The sequence below is a fragment of the Centropristis striata genome, chromosome 7 (assembly GCF_030273125.1).
Source record: "Centropristis striata isolate RG_2023a ecotype Rhode Island chromosome 7, C.striata_1.0, whole genome shotgun sequence".
Lineage (NCBI taxonomy): Eukaryota > Metazoa > Chordata > Actinopteri > Perciformes > Serranidae > Centropristis > Centropristis striata.
In genome coordinates this window covers 22,710,613-22,730,377 of record NC_081523.1, presented here as the reverse complement: position 1 = coordinate 22,730,377, position 19,765 = coordinate 22,710,613, and the positions used below count along the sequence as shown (strand labels likewise).

Genomic DNA, 19,765 nt, shown 5'->3' with positions numbered 1-19,765 from the left:
AAAAGAGGCCGAGTCTACTGTTAAAAAACAACTTTATTTAACAAATACCAACAAATAATATTACACAATACAGAGTCCAATAAGTCTATTACAAATCTAATAATTAAAGTTTACTTTATAGTTTAAATTAAGCTAAAATCTAATTAAATATCGTTCTTCCCAGCCTTTTGTTCTATGTTTTTCGGGTGCCTACAATCATGCCTACAATAATATAACAACCTTTTTTTTGGATAACTTTATTTATATTCATTTTCCAGGTTACAGAACAGTGAACAAATGACAACAAATCAACCCTCACAAGGGCAAAGAAAAGTGTCAAATAAAAATAAAATAAATAATTAATAACAATTTAAAAAAATAAAATAATGTATATGTAGATGCATACTCACAAATATAGAAGCACTTATACCATGAATGAGAAACAAACAAAAAATTGTATATTGCTATATATGCACACTCAAAACTATATGGAAGCACCTGTACCTCCGTACACTCACACATATAAACTACACAATCCACATATACTATCAAGTGAATACAAAGCTCATACAGATTCTCATAAAGTGCAATCTTGTATTATAAACCAAATACATGACTATGCACACAGATCCAGCTGGTCATTCATATGTGTAAAGTTTAATATGGTAGAGAGGTATCAAATGAAAGATAAGTTCTCAACAAACTCTACGAAGGGAGTCCAGGTTTGGATAAATCTATACTCGCGTCTGCTGCGACTATACTTAAGCTTCTCCAGTGGAATCATAGAGAGCACCTCTTTAACCCAGTGCAGAATAGTAGGCTAACATTTTCACCTAAGGGTGTCATTGCAAAGATTGCAATTAGTGGATTAGGATTTACATTGACTCCACATATATATAGCTTCAAAGATGCTTGAGGGGAGAGGGAGTATATTAGGCCTGAATCTTGAATCCTTAAATGCTTGAAATTATACCTTTTTATGCAATTATAGTATATATTATTATAATATTTCATGTTTTTTTCTATTTTTTTCTATGATAGGCTATACCATTTTAAAGCAATTTACATTTTAATCTGTTGTGACATCTAGAATGCAAACATAAACTCAAACATCTTGCCAGATTGATTGGCCTCAGTTAAATCACACATAAATTGGTTGACTGGAATCAATAAAATTAACTCTGTTGCAGGAGTGAAGTATAGTAGAAGTTGCTTAAATATATACATGTTTTGCAGATGCTGAGACAGTAGAGGGCGCTGTTTACATAAAGAGGAGACAGACCAGTTACATCCAGTGAGGTAGAAGAGCAGCAGCTTTGCCCTGTGGCTCTGACTGCACACAAAGCCATGAAAAGTCCCAATGTAAGTTACTCAGCATCATGGATGACTGCTTCCAGAAGCTTGTAAGGACATTAGATTTGTCCAGTCATGTTTAAAAGATTGCAGACAATCCTTAAAGTAGTTACACACCCTCAGAATAAATCAGAGGGCTGATGGCACCCTCAGTTGGGAGCGGACTTATCTTACTTTAGCAGAATGCACTTTAAAACGTATATTTATTTGCTTGTTCACAGCATTGACCTGTTGTCCTCTCACCTCTCATTCAGTATTGTTGTTTTTGCAAAGGACAACCCTCAGCTATAATTACAGTAAGTTTTCTTGGCTGTGAGTCAAAGGAGGTAACAGGTTGAGACTGGGGTGGGACAGTTTTGTTAAACAAAACGTGGAAGAATTTTAGCACCATCTCATTTTCTCATTCGCCAGCAAAACAGGAAGCCCTTACCCGAGCAACACTAAAGAGAACTGACAGGAAGTAAACATTTCTACATGCACAAGTGGGGATACAGCTATCTTTTCAGGAATATATTCTATTCTGTCCTGTGCTATTGTTATGATTTGTTGGTGCACTGTTGTTGGTATTGTTGGAGACAGTACTTCAAGTGCAATCATTTTTAAAAAAATCAAAAGTTCAATCTAAAACTTCTTCTCACATTATTCTTCTCTTCTGAAAAGGTGTTTGTTTGTGGAAGTGGTTCAGTGATGCAAATAAATCACATGTATTTGTTTTCAGTATCTCATTTACTTGCAACCTCTGTCTGCTTCCTTTTTTATTTCACAGCCATAGCTTCATGTAATATAACACAGTGTGAATAGGTAGGTGGGACAGAAAAGCATTTGGTGCAAAAACAGCATTGTAAGATATTTGCTCATATATGATGTGATTTTGGAGTTTTTCATAAATAACAGTATTATGCATAGTGCCTACTGAATATGTTTTGCCTCACTTAATGTGACATAACCAATTAAATAAGAGCTTCAGCAGTATATGCTGGTCATCATATTGATTTTGAGTTTAATTTATTTGCACACATTATAACTAAACAGCATAGTGCAAATAGAAATAGAGGTGTCATGATATGAGATTTTTTACTGCACAATTATCATGGGCAAAATAATTTACGCTATAGAAAATTAAGGGGTGGGTGGGTGGCTTTGGGGTTGGGGGGGGGGGGGGGGTTGTATTTATCAGTCAAATTAATCTTTAACTTTGTTTATTGCATGTTTCGTCTCCTTTGAACAATGAACAGAGAGAAATTCAAATAAATCCAAATAAATATATATGAGGTGTTTGATTATTTACATGACTTTATTATGTGTGTATTATAAACAATAATACGTTACATTTTCAAAAATATTACTGCAGCCGTCAACACCTGTGTATCAAGACACTTACTCAGGGACAATTCTCTAATATTGAAGGTCCACACGGAGTGATGAGGTTCAAGTTAGCAGATAAGTAAGGAAAGGGCTTCAAATGATCTTAATCACTGATTAATCAGCGAATTATCATTTGATGGATAGCTTAAACATTTGGAACTGATAAACTTTTGTACGTTGTATGACTTTGGTTGCAAGGCTTTTACTTGTATAGAGTATTTTTCACTGTTGTGTTGGCACATTTACTCAAGTAGACAATAGTCCAATCAGTCTGAACATCAGAGTTATCTTCTGTTGAAAAGTAGTAAATGGTGTAAATATTTATGTTTAAGGCTAACTGCAGCATGTGTAACAGTAAACATAAAACATCTACTGTATTTTACAGCTTTAGATGAGTTCAAGTGATTTTAATCATCCCTGTGATGTAATGCCTAAAATTATAAATTGTTATTCGTCCATTTACCATCCTGTCGTGGTTAGGATCAATGTGCAAAGATGAACAATCAACCGTTTCTTACCACAGGAGTCATTTTCCCATGACAACAGTATCTACCTGTTCTCCTGTGTGTCTGGGTGATCTTTCCATTCTCATGATCTCTAAAGTTTCAGTTCATTAAAAACACACGGGAGTGGTAGAGTTATCTTTCATGAAGTCTCTGAGGTGTGGTGTCAGTTATACATCTTGTTCCTCAGAGATTGCACGGTACGATGCTGCTGCAGGAGCTGCTTCTATAGACAGGAGACAGTGATGATAAACAGCCAGTGGCTGGGATTGAAACGTGTAGGTGAGGAAAGGAAAGGAGAGGAGGATGTGAGAACTTCCTCAAACTGTTTGCAGTTTCACCCTTTAGGACACGGTGGTCGTCACTGGTAGAAATAGAGAAGCTGCTGTTCTGCATTTTATCTAACAAGAAATGGCTCTGTGTTTACCTGAACTGGCATGACAGAGTGAGGTTAAATGTGACCTATGGAATGAAACGCATACTGACTTTTTCTACATTACTTTATAAAATGAGATACATGTGAGCTACCCCTGCGTGATAATATATCTTCTTCTATCTTGTGATAAAAAAAAATACTCCACTAGTATTTCTATTTTCAGTGAGGCTTCTGCAATGAGCAGAAACAATGCTTTATTCTGAGTCATACAGACATATGAAGCCTTTGTCTGGGACACCCACTGTGTCCGTCACTGCTGTTTGATCACAACCTAAAAGAGAGAAGGGGAGAGGTGTTTTCTCTTCCTCTTCCTCTGCTTTGAAAGAGAAGCAAGAGGAGAAAGAAAGGCAAGCTTTTTGAAACTCACAGCAATCATCTCTGGCTTGGTAAACGTACGTGTCAGACGGAGAGGATTGAGATTTTATATCTGGGTCTTATATTTTTTTTAGATAGTGTTAGGAGTGCTTATAAATCGTCAAAAGACACAAACCACAGGTTCGTTGCAAATGTGTCCAAGCTTTTATTTTTTCATTTATTTAGCAGAATCACCATTACACTGCCATACAATAAAAACACAGCCGTTCTCTAAAACACTCAACTAACAAAAGATTATAGATTTAAAAAAAATATCTAAACATTAGACATAGAGAATCACAGTTTATTTCATAAAGACACTCAAAGATTTTAGAAAGTCAAGCTTCGTCACACCTATATCTGTCAAAAACACAATGTCCCTCAAACGAACAAAAATAACCCCAAAACGTGCACAATGATTGGATCAATAACACATGTTTTATTTTTTTTCTATAGATTTACACATTTTAAAGAGTCAAAGTTAAAGCAAAGTTGCATATTTGAGTCAATATTGCAAAATAATTTGTAAAAAATAAGATTTAAGCATTTTATTCACAAAAACGCCACTCATAAACACACATCAACCTTCTGTCAGCGTATGATATGTTCTGTTCATGCTTTATGCTTCACAGCTTTGTATTTCATTGTTATTTTTTGCTCTGTTAATAAACATGATATGTTCATCTTTTTCTTTTTTGTGCTAAACTACTACACCCCATTCTCCATAATCAGTTTAATTTAGAGACCTACACACTTTCCTTCCACTTTCCTGTTAAAAGAACACCAGCCTTCTCTAAAAACCTGCATCTTCTTCTCATTTTTGTCTAGTTTCTATCACTCCAAGTCTTCCTCTTCCTCCTGTGGACCCATAACTCCCATGAATTCACTTGTGCACAAGTGCTGCACTTTTTCTCCTGTCTCTGATCTGCTTCGGTTCCTCTCTGCTACAACGATGGCTGCGTCACTAAAACCATCAATCTGCTGCTTGCTTTGCTCTTCTAGCTCTCGGTGATAATCTTCTAGTTCTGAATCAGAGTCATAATCATACAATTCTCCACGGCCTGTCTCACGGTGGTACACCTGATCACCAAGCTCTAAATCAGACTCGTAGGCCATCTCAGACGTCTCTTCTGACTGTAAGACCTGCTCACCCCCATCTGCTGCAGACTCTTTCTCATATGTCTGTTCATCTAAACTATTCTGCTCCTCCTGCTTCTCCCCAGACCTGAGATCAGCTGGAGACCCCCGCCCTCTCTCCTCCAGCTCAGGGCTGTACTGATCCTCGCCTGCAGGCTCATGTTGGTCCACCTCAGGGCTGTACTGGCTCCTTCTGTACAAACTCTCCTCATCCTCTTCCTGACACGAGCTACCAGGAACACTCTCTCCATCAGACTGGGAGAGGCGGAGGCTGGGCAGGCCCGGGGGCTTCTGGGAAAGGTCAAACGGCTCCTCTTGGCTCAATCGGGTGAGGAGGCCCATGGGAGAGGACAGGCAGAATCGCCCTCTCTGCCGAAACACTAAAGGAACAGGAATAATGTATTACAAGCAAGTTTTGCAGCAATATATATATGAATAGAGCATATACAGTGTGCACATGCTTACATCTTTCATCCAAGCCTCTGTCCATGACGCCGTGTTTGACCTTCATGTGTCTGGTGAGGTTTCCCTTCAGCGTGAACTTGCTCGGGCAGTAAAGACATTTGAAGGGTTTGCTGTCTGAGTGAAGATGCATGTGGCCCATTAGGTTGTGCATCCTATTGAACTCCTTCCCACAAAGCTGAAGCACAAAGAGAGAGAAGCATATTTTTACATGGTTGATATAAAATTCCTTGCAACTCAGCTGGGCACAAAAACCTCCTGGAGTCTCCACTGGGGACACATGAACTATGCTAGCTGTTTCATCATGTTCCCAGTCTTTGTGCTAAGCTAATCAGCTGCTGGCTCAAGCATCTTATTTACCATACAGTCATGAGAGTGGTATCTTTTCATCAAACTCCTGACCAGAAAGTGAATAAACATAATCAGAATGTAACACTATTTCTTTAAAGGTATATTATGCTAGAAGAGTGGTGGTGTCTGTGTCTGCAGAGACAAGAAAATGCTGTTTTTAACCTCTCACCTTATATCATAATAAACATAATATATTTAGGTATTGGACTGACAAAACAAGACATTTAAAGACATCTCCTTGGACTTTGAGAAACTGGAATTTCCTTTTTTTGTTGTTGCTTATTTTCCTATTTACCTTTAATAGATTAATCAAGGAAATGATGGACAGATTAACTAACAGATTATCTGCAAGGTGCCTAGTAACTCTGGTTGGCAGATGCATGTGGAGTAAATGTACAAGCAGCTACAACAGCATGCAAACACATTACTTGATTACTTTCAACAATTGGCTGTTGAAAACACTATTTGAGGATACAAAAACAATAGGCCAACACCATCCACCTCTTATTTTTCTTTCTCTGCCAAATATCCTTTGTTGGATGATTAATTTTCGCAGAGTTGTAGAGCTACACGTAATCATGAATGAATGTGCAGGCATTCAGATATACATAGACACACACCCTCTCTCCCTCTCCTCCTATCTTTGTTTTCCTCTTTTCCTCTTTGTCTTCCCCCCCTCGCTCTCTCTCTCACTCCCTGACACACACACACACACACACACACACACACGAACACACACCAAGAAAAACAGAAAGAGAGAGGAAGCAACATCGAGACAGGGCCAGGAGGAGAACAGGGAAGGGCAACTCCTGCGCTGTCCTTCCTCTGCATTCTTTTTTATTAGGGTGGTCCTTTCCTTCAGGAGGAGAGAGGGACTGTAAACTGTCCAAGAGGACCGTGAGAAAACAGGAAGCTCCCTCCAGCAGCAGAGAAAGCGAGATGAAATCTATTTGAGGGCCCTGTTCTCCGGGGAGGCTGGGGGGCCATTGTTAGAGAGGCAGTTTGTGCGGCGATATCCTTCCTATGGACAAGGAGGCTCCTACTGCCAAAAGCCTCTCTGCTATCTGGTCATCATCTCAGTCCTCGCACCCAACACCAAGGTCAAAACAGACACTCGACAGAAGTGGGGAAATCCTTAAATAGCAGCTTCGACTAAATATTAAAGTTTTGGATTTTGGCTGTGGTTATAAATAAATGCACATCAGTTTATTTAGTTTATGATGAAGGTTACACCTGGAGGCTTGATGGTTTAAGGAATAGTTTTATCAACATTTTGCTAAATACGCTTATCTGCCTTGTTGCCAAAGTGAGTGAGATGAGGAGATTAATACCTGTCTTGTGTCTGATGCTAAATATGACACCATAGCCTGCAGCTTTTTAGTTTAGCTTAGTACAAAGACTGAAACCAGGTGGGAACAGCTAGCCTGGCTCACTTCAGAGGTAACCAAGAAGGTGCTGGTATACGTTTTTGGTTTTTTTCTGCCTCAGATTGACAGATTTGTTTCCCCAGTTTCCAGTCTATTGTACTCAGGTAATTTGCTTGCTAACTACTCGTTTCCTCAGTAAGTGAAAGAGGAATTGAAGACAAAAAAGCAAAAAGCCCCATCAGACATGTTCGATTTGACCAACCTTGCATTTATAGGGCTTGATGTCGGAGTGGACGATCATGTGAGCCTTGAGAGTCTGTTTTTGGACAAAACTCTTGAAGCACATATGGCACTGGTAGGCCCGTATGTTGGTGTGGATGAGGACGTGTCGCTTCATGTTGGCCAACAGGGTGAACTCACGACCACAGATCCGACACTTGTGCTCCTTCACCCCCTGAAGAACGAGAGAATGTGGAAGTAGCGGTGTGAGAAATGTGGTCAATAGACAAATCAGTCAGCTGTTTAGAAATTTGGGGTTAGTTTAACCTCTAAAATACCTAAATATATCTGTATTTACTGTCCTAATTTGTGGAGATTCCAAATTTTCCAAAGAAAACCGATCCAATCTTTTCAGTCAAAGGCCCTGGGTAACTCACTGTACATTATACTACCTCAATGCAACCTTAGTAAATGTATATAAATGCTGTCAAACACTTTGAAATAAGGTGTATTTTTGTTATCCTAAAGCTGATATATGGGGAATAAAAGGGGATGTTAAGGGGTTAAAAATAGCTTCAGGAGCCGGAATTTAAGTGGAAATTGCTTTGAGACAGCTGCCAAAACAACCTGTTGGGCTAGTGTCCAAACTCTCTCAGCCATCGGCACTATACAAAATAATAGATAATCACAAAGAATAATGGAAATGTCTTTATGTGACAGCAAAATTAATAACTTGGTTTTGCCAAAATTCCATGCTTTTTCCTTCAACCCCTGTCAAAACATTGCCAAAATGCTGTATTTTGTCTTTGACTTCCTAATTAAACGTACTTTGTGAGTGAGAGTGTGCTGTTTCAAGTGGTGTGACTGGATGAACTCCATCCCACACTCGCTGCAGATGTACGGTCTGATGTCTTTGTGTTTCATCATGTGGTTCTGAAGCTGGCTCGGATACTGGAAAGTCTTCTGGCACTCTGCACACCTGCAGCAACAACATGTATGCAGTTTACTTTGCTACAGAGCCAAATAGGGAACTGAAATGTTAAAAGCAGTGGTTCAACATCTCCGGAAATTTGACCACTTTCTTTAAGAGAATGAGATGAGAAGATCCATACCACTCTCATGTTTGTACGGTAAATACATCGACTGTGTAAAAGAGGTGGACAAATTCACCATAACATCACCCATGTCTCAAAATTTGACCATTGCCATCTTGTTTTTTTTAAGGCCAAAAGTGACCAAACTCAGATAATAGGTGAAACCATAATTAAAAATGTACAGTCAACTCCTTAGATTGTCTTTTAGTACAACCCATTTCCCCAAATTTTACAAATAAATGTTTTGAACTGGAAACCCGCCACGCCCTAAAGCATACACATTTTCTAAATTGGACTGTAATTTACCAAATGAACAATGTTGTATTGAAGAGGACTTGAAACTAATGAATTAAGACCAAAATCACTTTAGAATAATGTTTACTGAGGTAATACATCATGTGAGAAGTATGGTCAGTATATTATTGCCCTCTACACGATCGTTCCGTTTGAAGCGAATGGAGTCGCCCCCTGCTGGCCATTACAAAGAATGGAGGTTTAGGGCACTTCCGTGTTAGCTACACTTTTTAGATTTGGAGAATGGACATAGCCAGACTTCTTGTTCCCCCCATTTCCATATTTATATATTTATATTAGGTTGCTTCACAAAGTGGTAAACTGTGTCCTGAAACAGCTGATACACCAGCAAAGGGAAGAACCAATTTTGGATTAAAAAGAGTTATATTCCCATGAATATAATATAATTACCACATGGTCATGGGAGCATAATGTAGTGACTCTATCTTCTCTGTCTTCACATGTTCTTCTGTCCAGCACCTAGTATCTATCATCTAGATGCATGCTAACTGATTTTGTGCTCACCTGTACAGGGTGGGGCCACGATGGGCAGTCAGGTGCCTCTTCAGCTGGGCCAGCGTGGGGAAATCCAGACCACACTCTACACAAACGTTCTCCTGCCCTTTCTCGTGCTTCAGCTCATGAGCACGAAGCTCACTGGGGTAAGCAAAACCTCTGCTGCATACACTGCAGCTAAGGGGGGAGATAATGTGTGTGAAAGGTTAGGATAAGAAGAGGAGAGCTGAAAGTATGAAGCATCTGCTACTAGACATCTACCTGTATGGCTTCACGTCACTGTGCTGCATCATGTGTCTCTTCAGGTGGCTGGTCTGAGTGAAGGCCTTGTGGCACACCTGGCACTTGTGGGGTCTCATGCCCTGGTGGGTGAGCAGGTGTGTATGCAGGTGGCTCAGCTGCTTAAACAGTTTCCCACACAGGTGGCAGCCGTGTGGCTTGATGCCGTTGTGCCCCAGGATGTGCGTGACCAGGTTGTACTTGGAGGTGTAGGACTTCTCACACATACGACACTTCCATCTCTTCTGGTCTCCACCCACGTCCACATAATAGCTGTCATCCACGTGGACGTTGAGACCGAGCTTTTCAGCACTGGTCGTCCCACTGCGAGGAGGTCCGTCATGGCTGTGATGCCTGGGGCGCAGGTCCTCTCTTTGGTAGAAAGAACCAGGGGAGAGTTGCATGACAGGGCCGGGCATGAAGAAAGGGTATGGGAGGAGGCTGTGGTGGAGAGATGGGAAGTATGGAGGGTGGAGGAGGAGAGGAGAGGGAGGCCAAACTGGGGAAGGACTGAGAGGCTCCTGCTTCACCTGCACAGGTGGATTCATACCTGGTGATCTGGGGTGAAGCTGCAGCCTGTTGAGCTCGATCATACCGGGGATTGGTTTAGGAGATGGGGAAGGAATGGGGCGAGGGGGGAAGGAGAAGGGGATGTGGGAGAGGTGCACCGTCTTCTTACTGATGTTTTCGTCTTCTTCCTCCGCTCCTCTGTCAGGAGATTCACCTCCTTGGTGGTCCATTTTGAAAGGAGTTCTTTTGCGCTTTTGGGATCCTTCCTTTTGGGTATAACCGGGGCCAAGCATGGGAAAGAAAGCAGGGGGGCCGAACGCACTGTAGGTGTCTCTGCTGGGTGAGATACTGGGGTACCTGGCAGGGGAAAACTTCGCAGGCTTTATGTAAAGCGGAGGTGGGCTTAGGTAGAAACTGCGCTGAGATGCTTGTCTTAGCTCATCTCTGAGAGCAGGACTTCTTGCTGGTGAGAAATTCACTCTGTCTGTTTCCATCTCCTTTCTTCTGTAGAAAAAGTACACAAAGTGGTTACAGTGGTGGATGAAGCATCTTCCTTCACTTTAAAGGGACAATTGGGATTATTTGAAGTCGGGTTGTATACGGTATCCATAGTCAGTGTATTACATATAATGCTTCAGATTTACCAAAGTGACACAATAACAGCACACTAGCAGCAAAATGTACTTAAAGTCTCAAAAGTAAAAACATTAATAGGAAAAGAAAAATAGCCCCATGCCTGCATGGTGTATTATAATATGTTACATTGTTTATACTGTTGCATCATTACACAAGCTGAATTTTATTGTTAAAGGTGGTGACAATGGAGCTTGTTTCTTATTGTTTCATATACAGTCTGGTAATATGATCCTGTGGTTCCTAATCGAGGGGTCTGGCCCCTTCAAAGAGTCACAAGATCTTATTATCTAGGCTAGATAATAACAGTGAGTTAAAAAAATAAATAAAATCAATTTTAAAGTTCTGCTACACAATTTTTTTTTTTTTTTTTTACCTTTAAGGATCTTAAACAAATGTCTCTTTGACAACTGCCCCTTGTTGGTGAAAGCCTATGTCAGGAATCATTGATCATTAATAATACATTGTAAGCACATTTTAAGATCATCATAAGCCTTATAATGTGAAATAGGAATCAGTAAAAAAGTAGTCAAATAAATGCTGTGGAGTACAAAGTGAAGAAAACCATACAATGAAAATACTCAAGTAAAGTGCCACCAGTTACTGTCCACATCTGCTTACACTGAATTATCCTTGCAGCCTAAAAAAAAGACAGATCATTTGGAGAAAATTCGGACAAACCTACCTCCAATGACTTTGTATCTTGTTTCTATTTATGACATGAAACTGTTTTTCTGAAGGTTTCTGTGGAAGGAATGTAAGCAGGCACAAAAACAGTAGAGTCTTGTGTCGACACCCACACCTTTCAGTGTTCAACCTGAAACCTTTCACTTCTTTCTTTCTCACAGATCTCCTCCTCTCCTGAAAGTAGGAAGTTATCTGTGAAATGTTCACCTCTACCTCCCGCACACTTTTCGCTTCTCCATGTCTTTTTTCTCTGCTCTGTTCATCTTTTTTTGTTTTGCACTGATAGCCAGGAAGAGCTTCCCCTTTTCTCCTCAACTGATAATGCTATATATGGTGTTTTAATCTATATCTCTATGAGCAGCCTTAACTCTGAGGTCGATTAAATAACTAAGAGCTTAAACCTGTGATATGTTTAGTAGTCATATAGCTTTAAAAAAAATTCCCACTGTGATCTGTATGTATGCATTTAGTGTAGATGGTGGTCACTGGTGAAGAGATGATGATACACAGAGGGGAACTGTCTTACTTCTGCATGACATCTAAAATGTGCATAGCAATGTTGAACATATCTATTCTATTCCTGTAAATAGCTCAGTGCTTATCAATGACAAACTGCTGAGATACATATCAATACACTATAGACTGACCACGACTTCTACTTTATTGTCTGCTTCACACTCCTGTTGGCTGTTACAGATGCACTCAACTACACATATTAGTAGAGGTGGGAGACTCATACTTTTTATATGTAGTGTAATTCTCCCTTGAAAGATTCTGTCTCGATACAGAAAAATCAATAATTTGAAATTTTAACGCAATCAGCTTATTGGCTATAACAGGATGATTTGGTTGATTAGATGTCTTTATTATTTATTTGTGAATAAGGGCAGCTTTTTATAATATCTATAATATATTTTGAAGTCTGTATTAATTTACAACAAGGATCCTGCTGTACACAATCAAATAATTCAATGAAAATATTTATTTTAATTATGGATCATTGCAGATACAGTGAGATATAGTGAGAAAAAATAGACGACGTATACAAATAAAAAAATTGGATCCATCGCGTGCATCGATAATCGTTTTATATTCACATCGTGGCCTTCTGAATCGAATCGGAGGTCCCAGGAGATTCACCACTGCATATTACCATACAGAAGGGCTGCAGCTAAAGATTATTTTATTGTCCTTTTTATCAAATAATTGATACTTAAAAATCAATGTAATTGTAATTTCCCACAAACCAAAGACAGCTTTTCTTGTTTTGTTTGACAAAAACCTAAAGACATTCAATTTACAGTCACATAAGTTAAAAGAAAGCGGCAGATCATAATAATTTAGAAGCTAATACTAGGCGATATTTATGTTTTTTTTCCCTGAAAAATCTCTTAAATAGTTTCTAGAATAGTTCATTTTCAGTCGACTGACTGATAAATAAATTTACTTTGTCAGCTCCTAACATACACACCCAGATTAACATACATACAGGTAGCACAATATAATTAAATCATCAAGTAGTCATGTTAAAAAGATCATGAAGGGATGTATGAGGTGAGGAAGATCATGAAATGAAGATCAGTGCAGGGATTACAGATACAGTTTTATCTATACAACACATAGCCATTTAATTTATGCAAAAACAAACTTCAAAAACTTGTGCAAGAAACTCTCTAAAAGCAGCAGGGAATATAGCTAAATATTATTAAATAAAGAAAAAATGGTACAAGGACACAATGTAAAATGGTGATTATGATATATAGAAAACATAAACCACATGCAAAATGCAATTAGAATGTTACTCTGCCTCTTTCAGAGATTTTGCAAATATTACACATGCACACTGATATTTTCAGCATTTCCCTTTCAATCAGTTTGAAATGCTCTCCTGGATATAATCCTGTTCTTTTATCCTCTTCACCTCTCCCACCTTAGGTACAGTGTGCAGAGACCCCAGCCTATACTTTGCCACACCGTGCATTCCAAACAATCCATTAACAACCGAAGCCCCTCCTCATGTGCCAGCCAGTGCCATGTAAGTGTGTGTTTGTGTGAGGCTGCAGCGAAGTCTGTGTGTGTGTAACTTACCAGTTGAGTGTAGCAGAGTGTGTTTTCTGTGATGCTGTTGGCTCAAGTGCTGCTGCAGCTGCTGCTCTTGTACCTGTACCTGCGTTTCTCTCCCTCCTGCTCGCACTGCAACTCTCCTGACAATGAGCCGCCCGTCCACGGATAGCATTTGAAGTGACTTAAGAAAGAGAACAGGAACAATCACTTTGTTCTCATTTTTCAGATGAGTACCTTCGGAGAGAAGGAAGGAAGGGAGGGGAGAGGAAGTCAACAAGCCGAGTGCCTTCCTGCAGAAAAATAAGGAAACACTAGATAGACATCTCCATTTCTCTATGAAATAGGGATTTGCACAGTTTTTGGAGGAATGGCACGATCTGATGTTGCACAAGAAAACAATGCAGTTTGAATGTTTAAGAACTGTGAAGTGAAGTGACGTGCAGAGATGGAAGAGGATCTCAGCTCTTTCTCTTTATGCAGCTCAAAGAAAAGCATGCTAGAAATGACTGACTTTACATTTAAAAGGGAATAAAATCTTGTATTTTTCTAGATGGAACATGAAAATATTTTTTCTATAGTGAAAATCTGTTAAAGTAACAGTTCACCCCAGATTTAAAATACATGTTTTTTCCTCATACCTGTAGTGCTTTTTATCAGTCTAGATTGTTTTGTGTCAGTTGCAGAGTGTTTTGGAGATACCAGCCATGCCTTCTCTTCAATATAATCAGCTTGTGTTGCTCAAATCAGCAAAAATGCATTTGAAAAACTCAACCACAATGTTTCTTTCCATAAAGCATGACCTGGTTACTAAAGATAATCCACAGTTGTGAGCAGTTTCATGTTTCGACCATTTCGTGTTAGTGTAGTTCATACATGAAATGGCTCACAATAAAGCACAAGCAAAGTGCCATCTAGTTCCAGAGAGAAGGCAGACATCTCTACTGCCCATAACACCAAAACTATCTAGGTTAAAAAATATATAGCACTTCAGGTAGGAATAAAAAAATATGTTTATGTAATATGTTTTTGATCTTGGGGTCACCTGTCCCTTTATTGTTTGCCATACTGGGTCTATAAAATATAATACAATGCAGCATAAAAGCCTGCAGCACTGCCTATAAGAAACCTTATGCTTAACCTATTGCTTAGTTCACTTTCCTTCTTCTTTCTATAACCCCATTTCAAAAACAGTTTGGACTAAAGCAAATATAAAACAGAATGTAACAACTTGCTTATCATTTGATCTTGTGACATATATTTAATTAATACTGTACAAAGACAGTATAATTCATATTCAAAGTGATACACTTTTGTTTCTGTAAATATACACTCTGAATCCTGAATATGATGCAATGTGTTTTTATTCATGTTTTACACAGCGTCCCAACTTTTTTGGAATCAGGATTGTACATGATAATTTTTGGAGTCATTCGTGTGGTGTTCCTGCACCTCCTGCAAAATCATAACAGAGGCAAACACAAGGAAGGTTTATCATTAAATAGATTAAATGTGTCAGTTCAGCCACTAGGAGGCAAGAGCGGCCCATTGTGTGAGTGACACTTCATGTTATTGGCGTTCACATGGTGAATATACAGCTCAAGATTCAAGCTTTGTTGTCAATCATGAAATGTTTAAAAAAGGAGTCAGGGTCTCACAACAACATGAAAAAAATCACACACACATAAAATTACATTAAAACACAAATAGTGCTGTGCATTAATAAGAGCAGAGAGGCATTAAAAGCATATATAAAACCATATTTGGGCTTGTTTAACCCTCCTGTTGTCCTCGGGTCAAGGAAGGAAGAAGAGGGAAGGACGCAAAGGGAAGTAAAAAAGGATGGAGGAAAGAAGGAAGGAAAGAAAGAAGGATGGAGGAAGGAAAGCAGAGAGGAGGAAAAGGAGAAAGAATGGACAGGAGAGAGAAAAGAAGGAGGATGGAGGAAAGAAAGGGGAGGAGGAGAAGAAAGGAAGGAAAAAATAAAGAAGTAAGGAGGGAGAAAAGGAGGGAGGCAGGAAGGAAAGAGGGCAGAAAGGAAGGAGGAAGGAAAGAAAGAGAAAGAGAGAAAGAAAGAAAGGAGGGAAGGAAAGGGGGGCGAGGGAAGGGAAGAAGGAAGGAGGATAGAGGAAGGAATGGAGGCGGGAGGGATGAAAGAAGGAAGGAACAAAGGAGGAAACGAGAGGAAATCAGGAGGAAGGAAAGAAGAGAGAAAGGAAAGGAGATAGCGGAAGGAGGAAAGAAAAGAAGGGAAGGAGGGAGGAAAGGAAGGAAAGAAAGAAAGGAGGGGCGAGGGAAGGAAAGAAGGAAGGAAGGAGGAAAGAAGAGAGGAAGACAGGAGGGGGGAGGAAAGAAGGAATAGTCAAAACAGATTGGGTCAATTTGACTCGGAAGGACGACAGGAGGGTTAAAATGCATTGAAGTGGAAACAAAAGAGTTCTCTTTCTGGCTCTGAAGTCTGATGGGAGTAGCTGAAAGGAGTGGTGAAGGGTAGTCACACTTTCTTTTTACTCCATGCTATGGTTTATGATCCGTCTATGGTACTAAATAAACTAATGTCAGTCCACGTCTCAATGTCCTGCTCTCCTCTTTGGCTGAGAAGTTGGCGAACAACGAAGATGTTATCAACTTATTTTTAATTGAGATGAGGTGGCAGTGAGTAGATCAGAAGGGACCTTCAGTAATTGAGCTCATTTCATTGAAACGGTGAAACAGTCTTTTACGGGTTGTGGCCGATCATTAGCAGTGTTAATTAGCTCATAAGACCAATTAACCTCAGACCTGGACAATGTGTGCATCAATTCCTGTGACGAATTAAAGACTTTATTAATAGAAAGGAATATTTGTGGGTGTGTGCGACATTTTTGTCATTGTGTTTGTTTACAAACTTTCTGTCTGCAAAAAACGAAGCACTTCCGAACCAACATGGCGGCTCAGCGGGTCGTGGTTTAAACAAACTTCTTATGACATTTGAAAACAGCTTTTTTCACTTCCCCACATCAGTCTTGGAAAACACACTAGAGAAGAATCCTTATAATGTATCTCCTTTTTTTATTATAATAAAGCACATCACAGTTGTACTACACTCCTGTCCACTCACGCTTTGAATAATTCCATCGGCCCCATTCACTTCCTGACCTTTCTGACTTCCTCATCATCTCTAAAATGCACGGTCACGCACCTCGAGCCCATTTGTAATGATCCTCAATAGCGAGAAGCAAACCAGGCCACAGAACTGCCTGGCCTTTTTGACCTGACCTGCTCGGTGGTCAGCTTAATTTCCGGAGGTGATAGTAACTAAAACGGGCTCATTAATGATCTCTAAGTGGCTTTTGGGTTTCTGTGTCACTCTCACAAGAAGCTCTTAAAGTATATAAGACAATCCAGAGGCACCTGAGAGCAGAAGAAGCACCAAGGAGCATCTGGAGCCAACACTTATCTACTGCTCATAAAGAAATTAAACAAGTGAGTTTGTTTCGGCAGATTATGTGATTAGAGGACGTTTTGTTAAGTATGTTTGCGTGTCAATTGGTTTCTTTTTCCATTGTCTTTCAGTCTCAGCAGATATGACTGGAGCCGCTGTGTCCGTGTGCCTACTTTTTGTCCTGTCCGTATGTTCGGCGTGTTACATCTCTAACTGTCCTATCGGTGGGAAGAGGTCCATCATGGATGCACCGCTGCGAAAGGTGAGCTGCTTTTACCACCATTTGAACTTGATGAGTTTCTAAAATGATAGACACAGCAAATGTTTTATAGATTTAAAGAAAGTTTTGTCAAGTCAATTCCATTCTTTTTAAATATTAAGCCCACACTCAAACTTTACAAAGGGTTTTATAATCCGTACACCCTCCATCCTTACACCCAGGACAAAAAAGGGAACAAAAAGAGTCCTAGATGATCTAGGGGATGCTTTGGCATGAAACCATGTGTACTGATTTCTTAGAAGACGGATCCGAACAACATACTCTTTAAATGTTGTTGGGATCTGTCTTCTAAGAAATCAGTACACATGGTTTCATGCCAAAGTATCTCCTAGATAATCGTGTTAACTAAACTAAACTAAACTTGTTGGCTAATTAGATATAGTCCATAAATGCAAAGCTAAAAGAACAATTCCTACTCATTGTGCCTTCAACAGACATGTGATAAATAGGTTCTACACTGCAAAAACACATGACAGGCAATAAAAATAAATTGTTTCCCCCTCCAGTGCATGTCTTGTGGCCCCGGAGACAGGGGCCGCTGCTTCGGCCCCAGCATCTGCTGCGGGGAGGGTCTCGGCTGCCTGCTGGGCTCCCCGGAAACAGCTCACTGTGTGGAGGAGAACTACCTGCTCACCCCCTGTCAGGCAGGAGGGAGACCCTGTGGATCTGAGGGCGGACGCTGTGCTGCTTCAGGGATCTGCTGTGATGCTGGTCAGTAACGCCCCATAAAGTACACTGGAAGAAATAATAGATAGTGGGGGAAAATATTCAGATTCTTTAATTTAGTAAAAGTAGCAGTCCTGCATTCGGAGTAATTATTTATTCACCATACTATTTAATCAGTATGCGTTTTATTTGTTATACAACTAGAACACTTGTTCTTGACATCCTTGATCACTTTTTAACCATCAATATGACTAATTAGTTCAGAGATTCTTGCATAATACATTACTTTCAACAAATAAGAAAATAACAGTCACTTTATACTGGGCCCAAGTTGTGCTTGCCTTGCCATGAGGCACTTGGCATTGCTGAATTGGTCTGGATTGTAAAATCTAAAAGTGGTACCAAATGAAGGGCTGGATGATAGAGCCAGCTGTTATTGCTGAGCTGAGACAAATGATCCTGTTTACTAAAATTAAAAGCAATTCACTGATTCTGTGCCAAAAAAAAGGATGATTTATTGATCCAACATTTTACAACGTACATGTATTTTGATATTGCTGCAAGAATTAGAAGTTTGATTGACATTTAAGATACACATATTTTAAAATACAAGATGTCCTGCCAGTGTAATGTGCGATTAAATAAGCAACACACTGTGTGCTTTGATCACTTGCCCTCTTGTTCTGAAAAGGTTCATGGTCCTGGGTCACAAAACCTGATAACAACATATTGTAAAGTGCAGGGTTGCAATAGCTTACCACAAAGTTCTTATTGTAACTCCTCCTTTATTTGTCTTTGTCCAAATCCTTTTACAGAGAGCTGCACCACTGACCAATCCTGCCTCATCGAGGAGGAAGGAGATGACCAAGCCAGCCAATACGAAGGTAGCGACCCCAGTGACATCATCCTCAGGCTCCTGCATCTGGCTAGCCACACTTCTCCTCATCGAGTGCACCAATGAGCTGCTCCCGACACCGAGGTCTCATGGGAAACTGCTGAGCTGTAGAGACGACATGGGACTTGTAGTTGTAGGTCATTAAGTTGTATGTCCACGTTTGTCATTTTGCTCTTTCCCTACAGTACTTCTGTAGAGTGCCTTCATCAATATATTTTTATGTATGAAAATAGGGATGAATACTGACAGTGGTCATCCAGATATCTGCATGTTGAAATAAAGTTTTGAGAGAGTATAAAATGTTGTCTCTTTATTATTTGACTGACTAAAACTCGTCTGCAGTGTAAGCAGTCAAACCCTCAAGATAAATGTCTCTGTACAGTAAAGAACAAGTCAGCAGAAAGCTTATCAGTTACACTATATTCCACTATCACCATATGTACAAAGCTTTAAGCGGCCCTTATCTTTTCAGATGTTCAGCTTTGCTTAATCCTGCAACTGTCTCCTTTGTGAATCCAAATGATCCTCACATGACGATGAGCGTGTGAATGTTTGTGTGTGTGTGTGTGTGTGTGTGTGTGTGTGTGTGTGTGTGTGTCTGTGTGTGTGTGTTATCATAGCAACTTCAGTGACACAATATCACTGTTGCAACAGTTTTGACGGTTATCTTGCACGGTAGTGATCTTTGATCCAGCTTTTGTTAACTTTGTGCTTTAACCAAAAGCTCTTGTTGTTCAGTGCTGGAGGTAAAGGGAAAAAAACAACTGGAAGAATTCACTCTGAAAGACTTTTGACAAATTATTGACTTTGTGCTGTTATCCTAGATATCCTGATCACCTGAGTAAAGATGGGTAGTGTGGTTAAAATCTTTCTCCGTTTTCAGAGTTAGTGTTACTTATT

At 39.7% G+C, this 19,765-nt stretch overlaps 2 protein-coding genes across 3 annotated transcripts; one reads left to right on the top strand and one right to left on the bottom strand.

Moving 5' to 3' along the window:
- Positions 1–4,151: 4,151 nt before the first annotated feature.
- On the bottom strand, positions 4,152–13,744 carry znf366 (zinc finger protein 366). 2 transcript variants are annotated; one of them, XM_059337781.1, is made up of 7 exons: positions 13,628–13,744; positions 9,692–10,723; positions 9,440–9,607; positions 8,355–8,505; positions 7,570–7,761; positions 5,593–5,767; positions 4,152–5,507 (listed from the first exon to the last, which is right to left on the bottom strand). In XM_059337781.1, the coding sequence occupies exons 2-7, from the start codon at positions 10,711–10,713 to the stop codon at positions 4,825–4,827; spliced, it is 2,391 nt and encodes a 796-aa protein (XP_059193764.1). In that variant the 5' UTR covers positions 10,714–10,723; positions 13,628–13,744; the 3' UTR covers positions 4,152–4,824. The 2 variants fall into 2 exon arrangements, with proteins under 2 accessions (XP_059193764.1, XP_059193765.1); XM_059337782.1 differs by having other exon boundaries at positions 9,692–10,720; positions 13,628–13,709.
- Positions 13,745–16,509: 2,765 nt separating this feature from the next.
- On the top strand, positions 16,510–19,165 carry LOC131975193 (isotocin-neurophysin IT 1-like). Its single transcript, XM_059337784.1, has 4 exons — positions 16,510–17,065; positions 17,156–17,286; positions 17,811–18,015; positions 18,786–19,165. Exons 2-4 carry the CDS (start codon positions 17,167–17,169, stop codon positions 18,929–18,931), a joined length of 471 nt encoding a protein of 156 aa, XP_059193767.1. The 5' UTR covers positions 16,510–17,065; positions 17,156–17,166; the 3' UTR covers positions 18,932–19,165.
- The last annotated feature ends 600 nt before the right edge of the window (positions 19,166–19,765 follow it).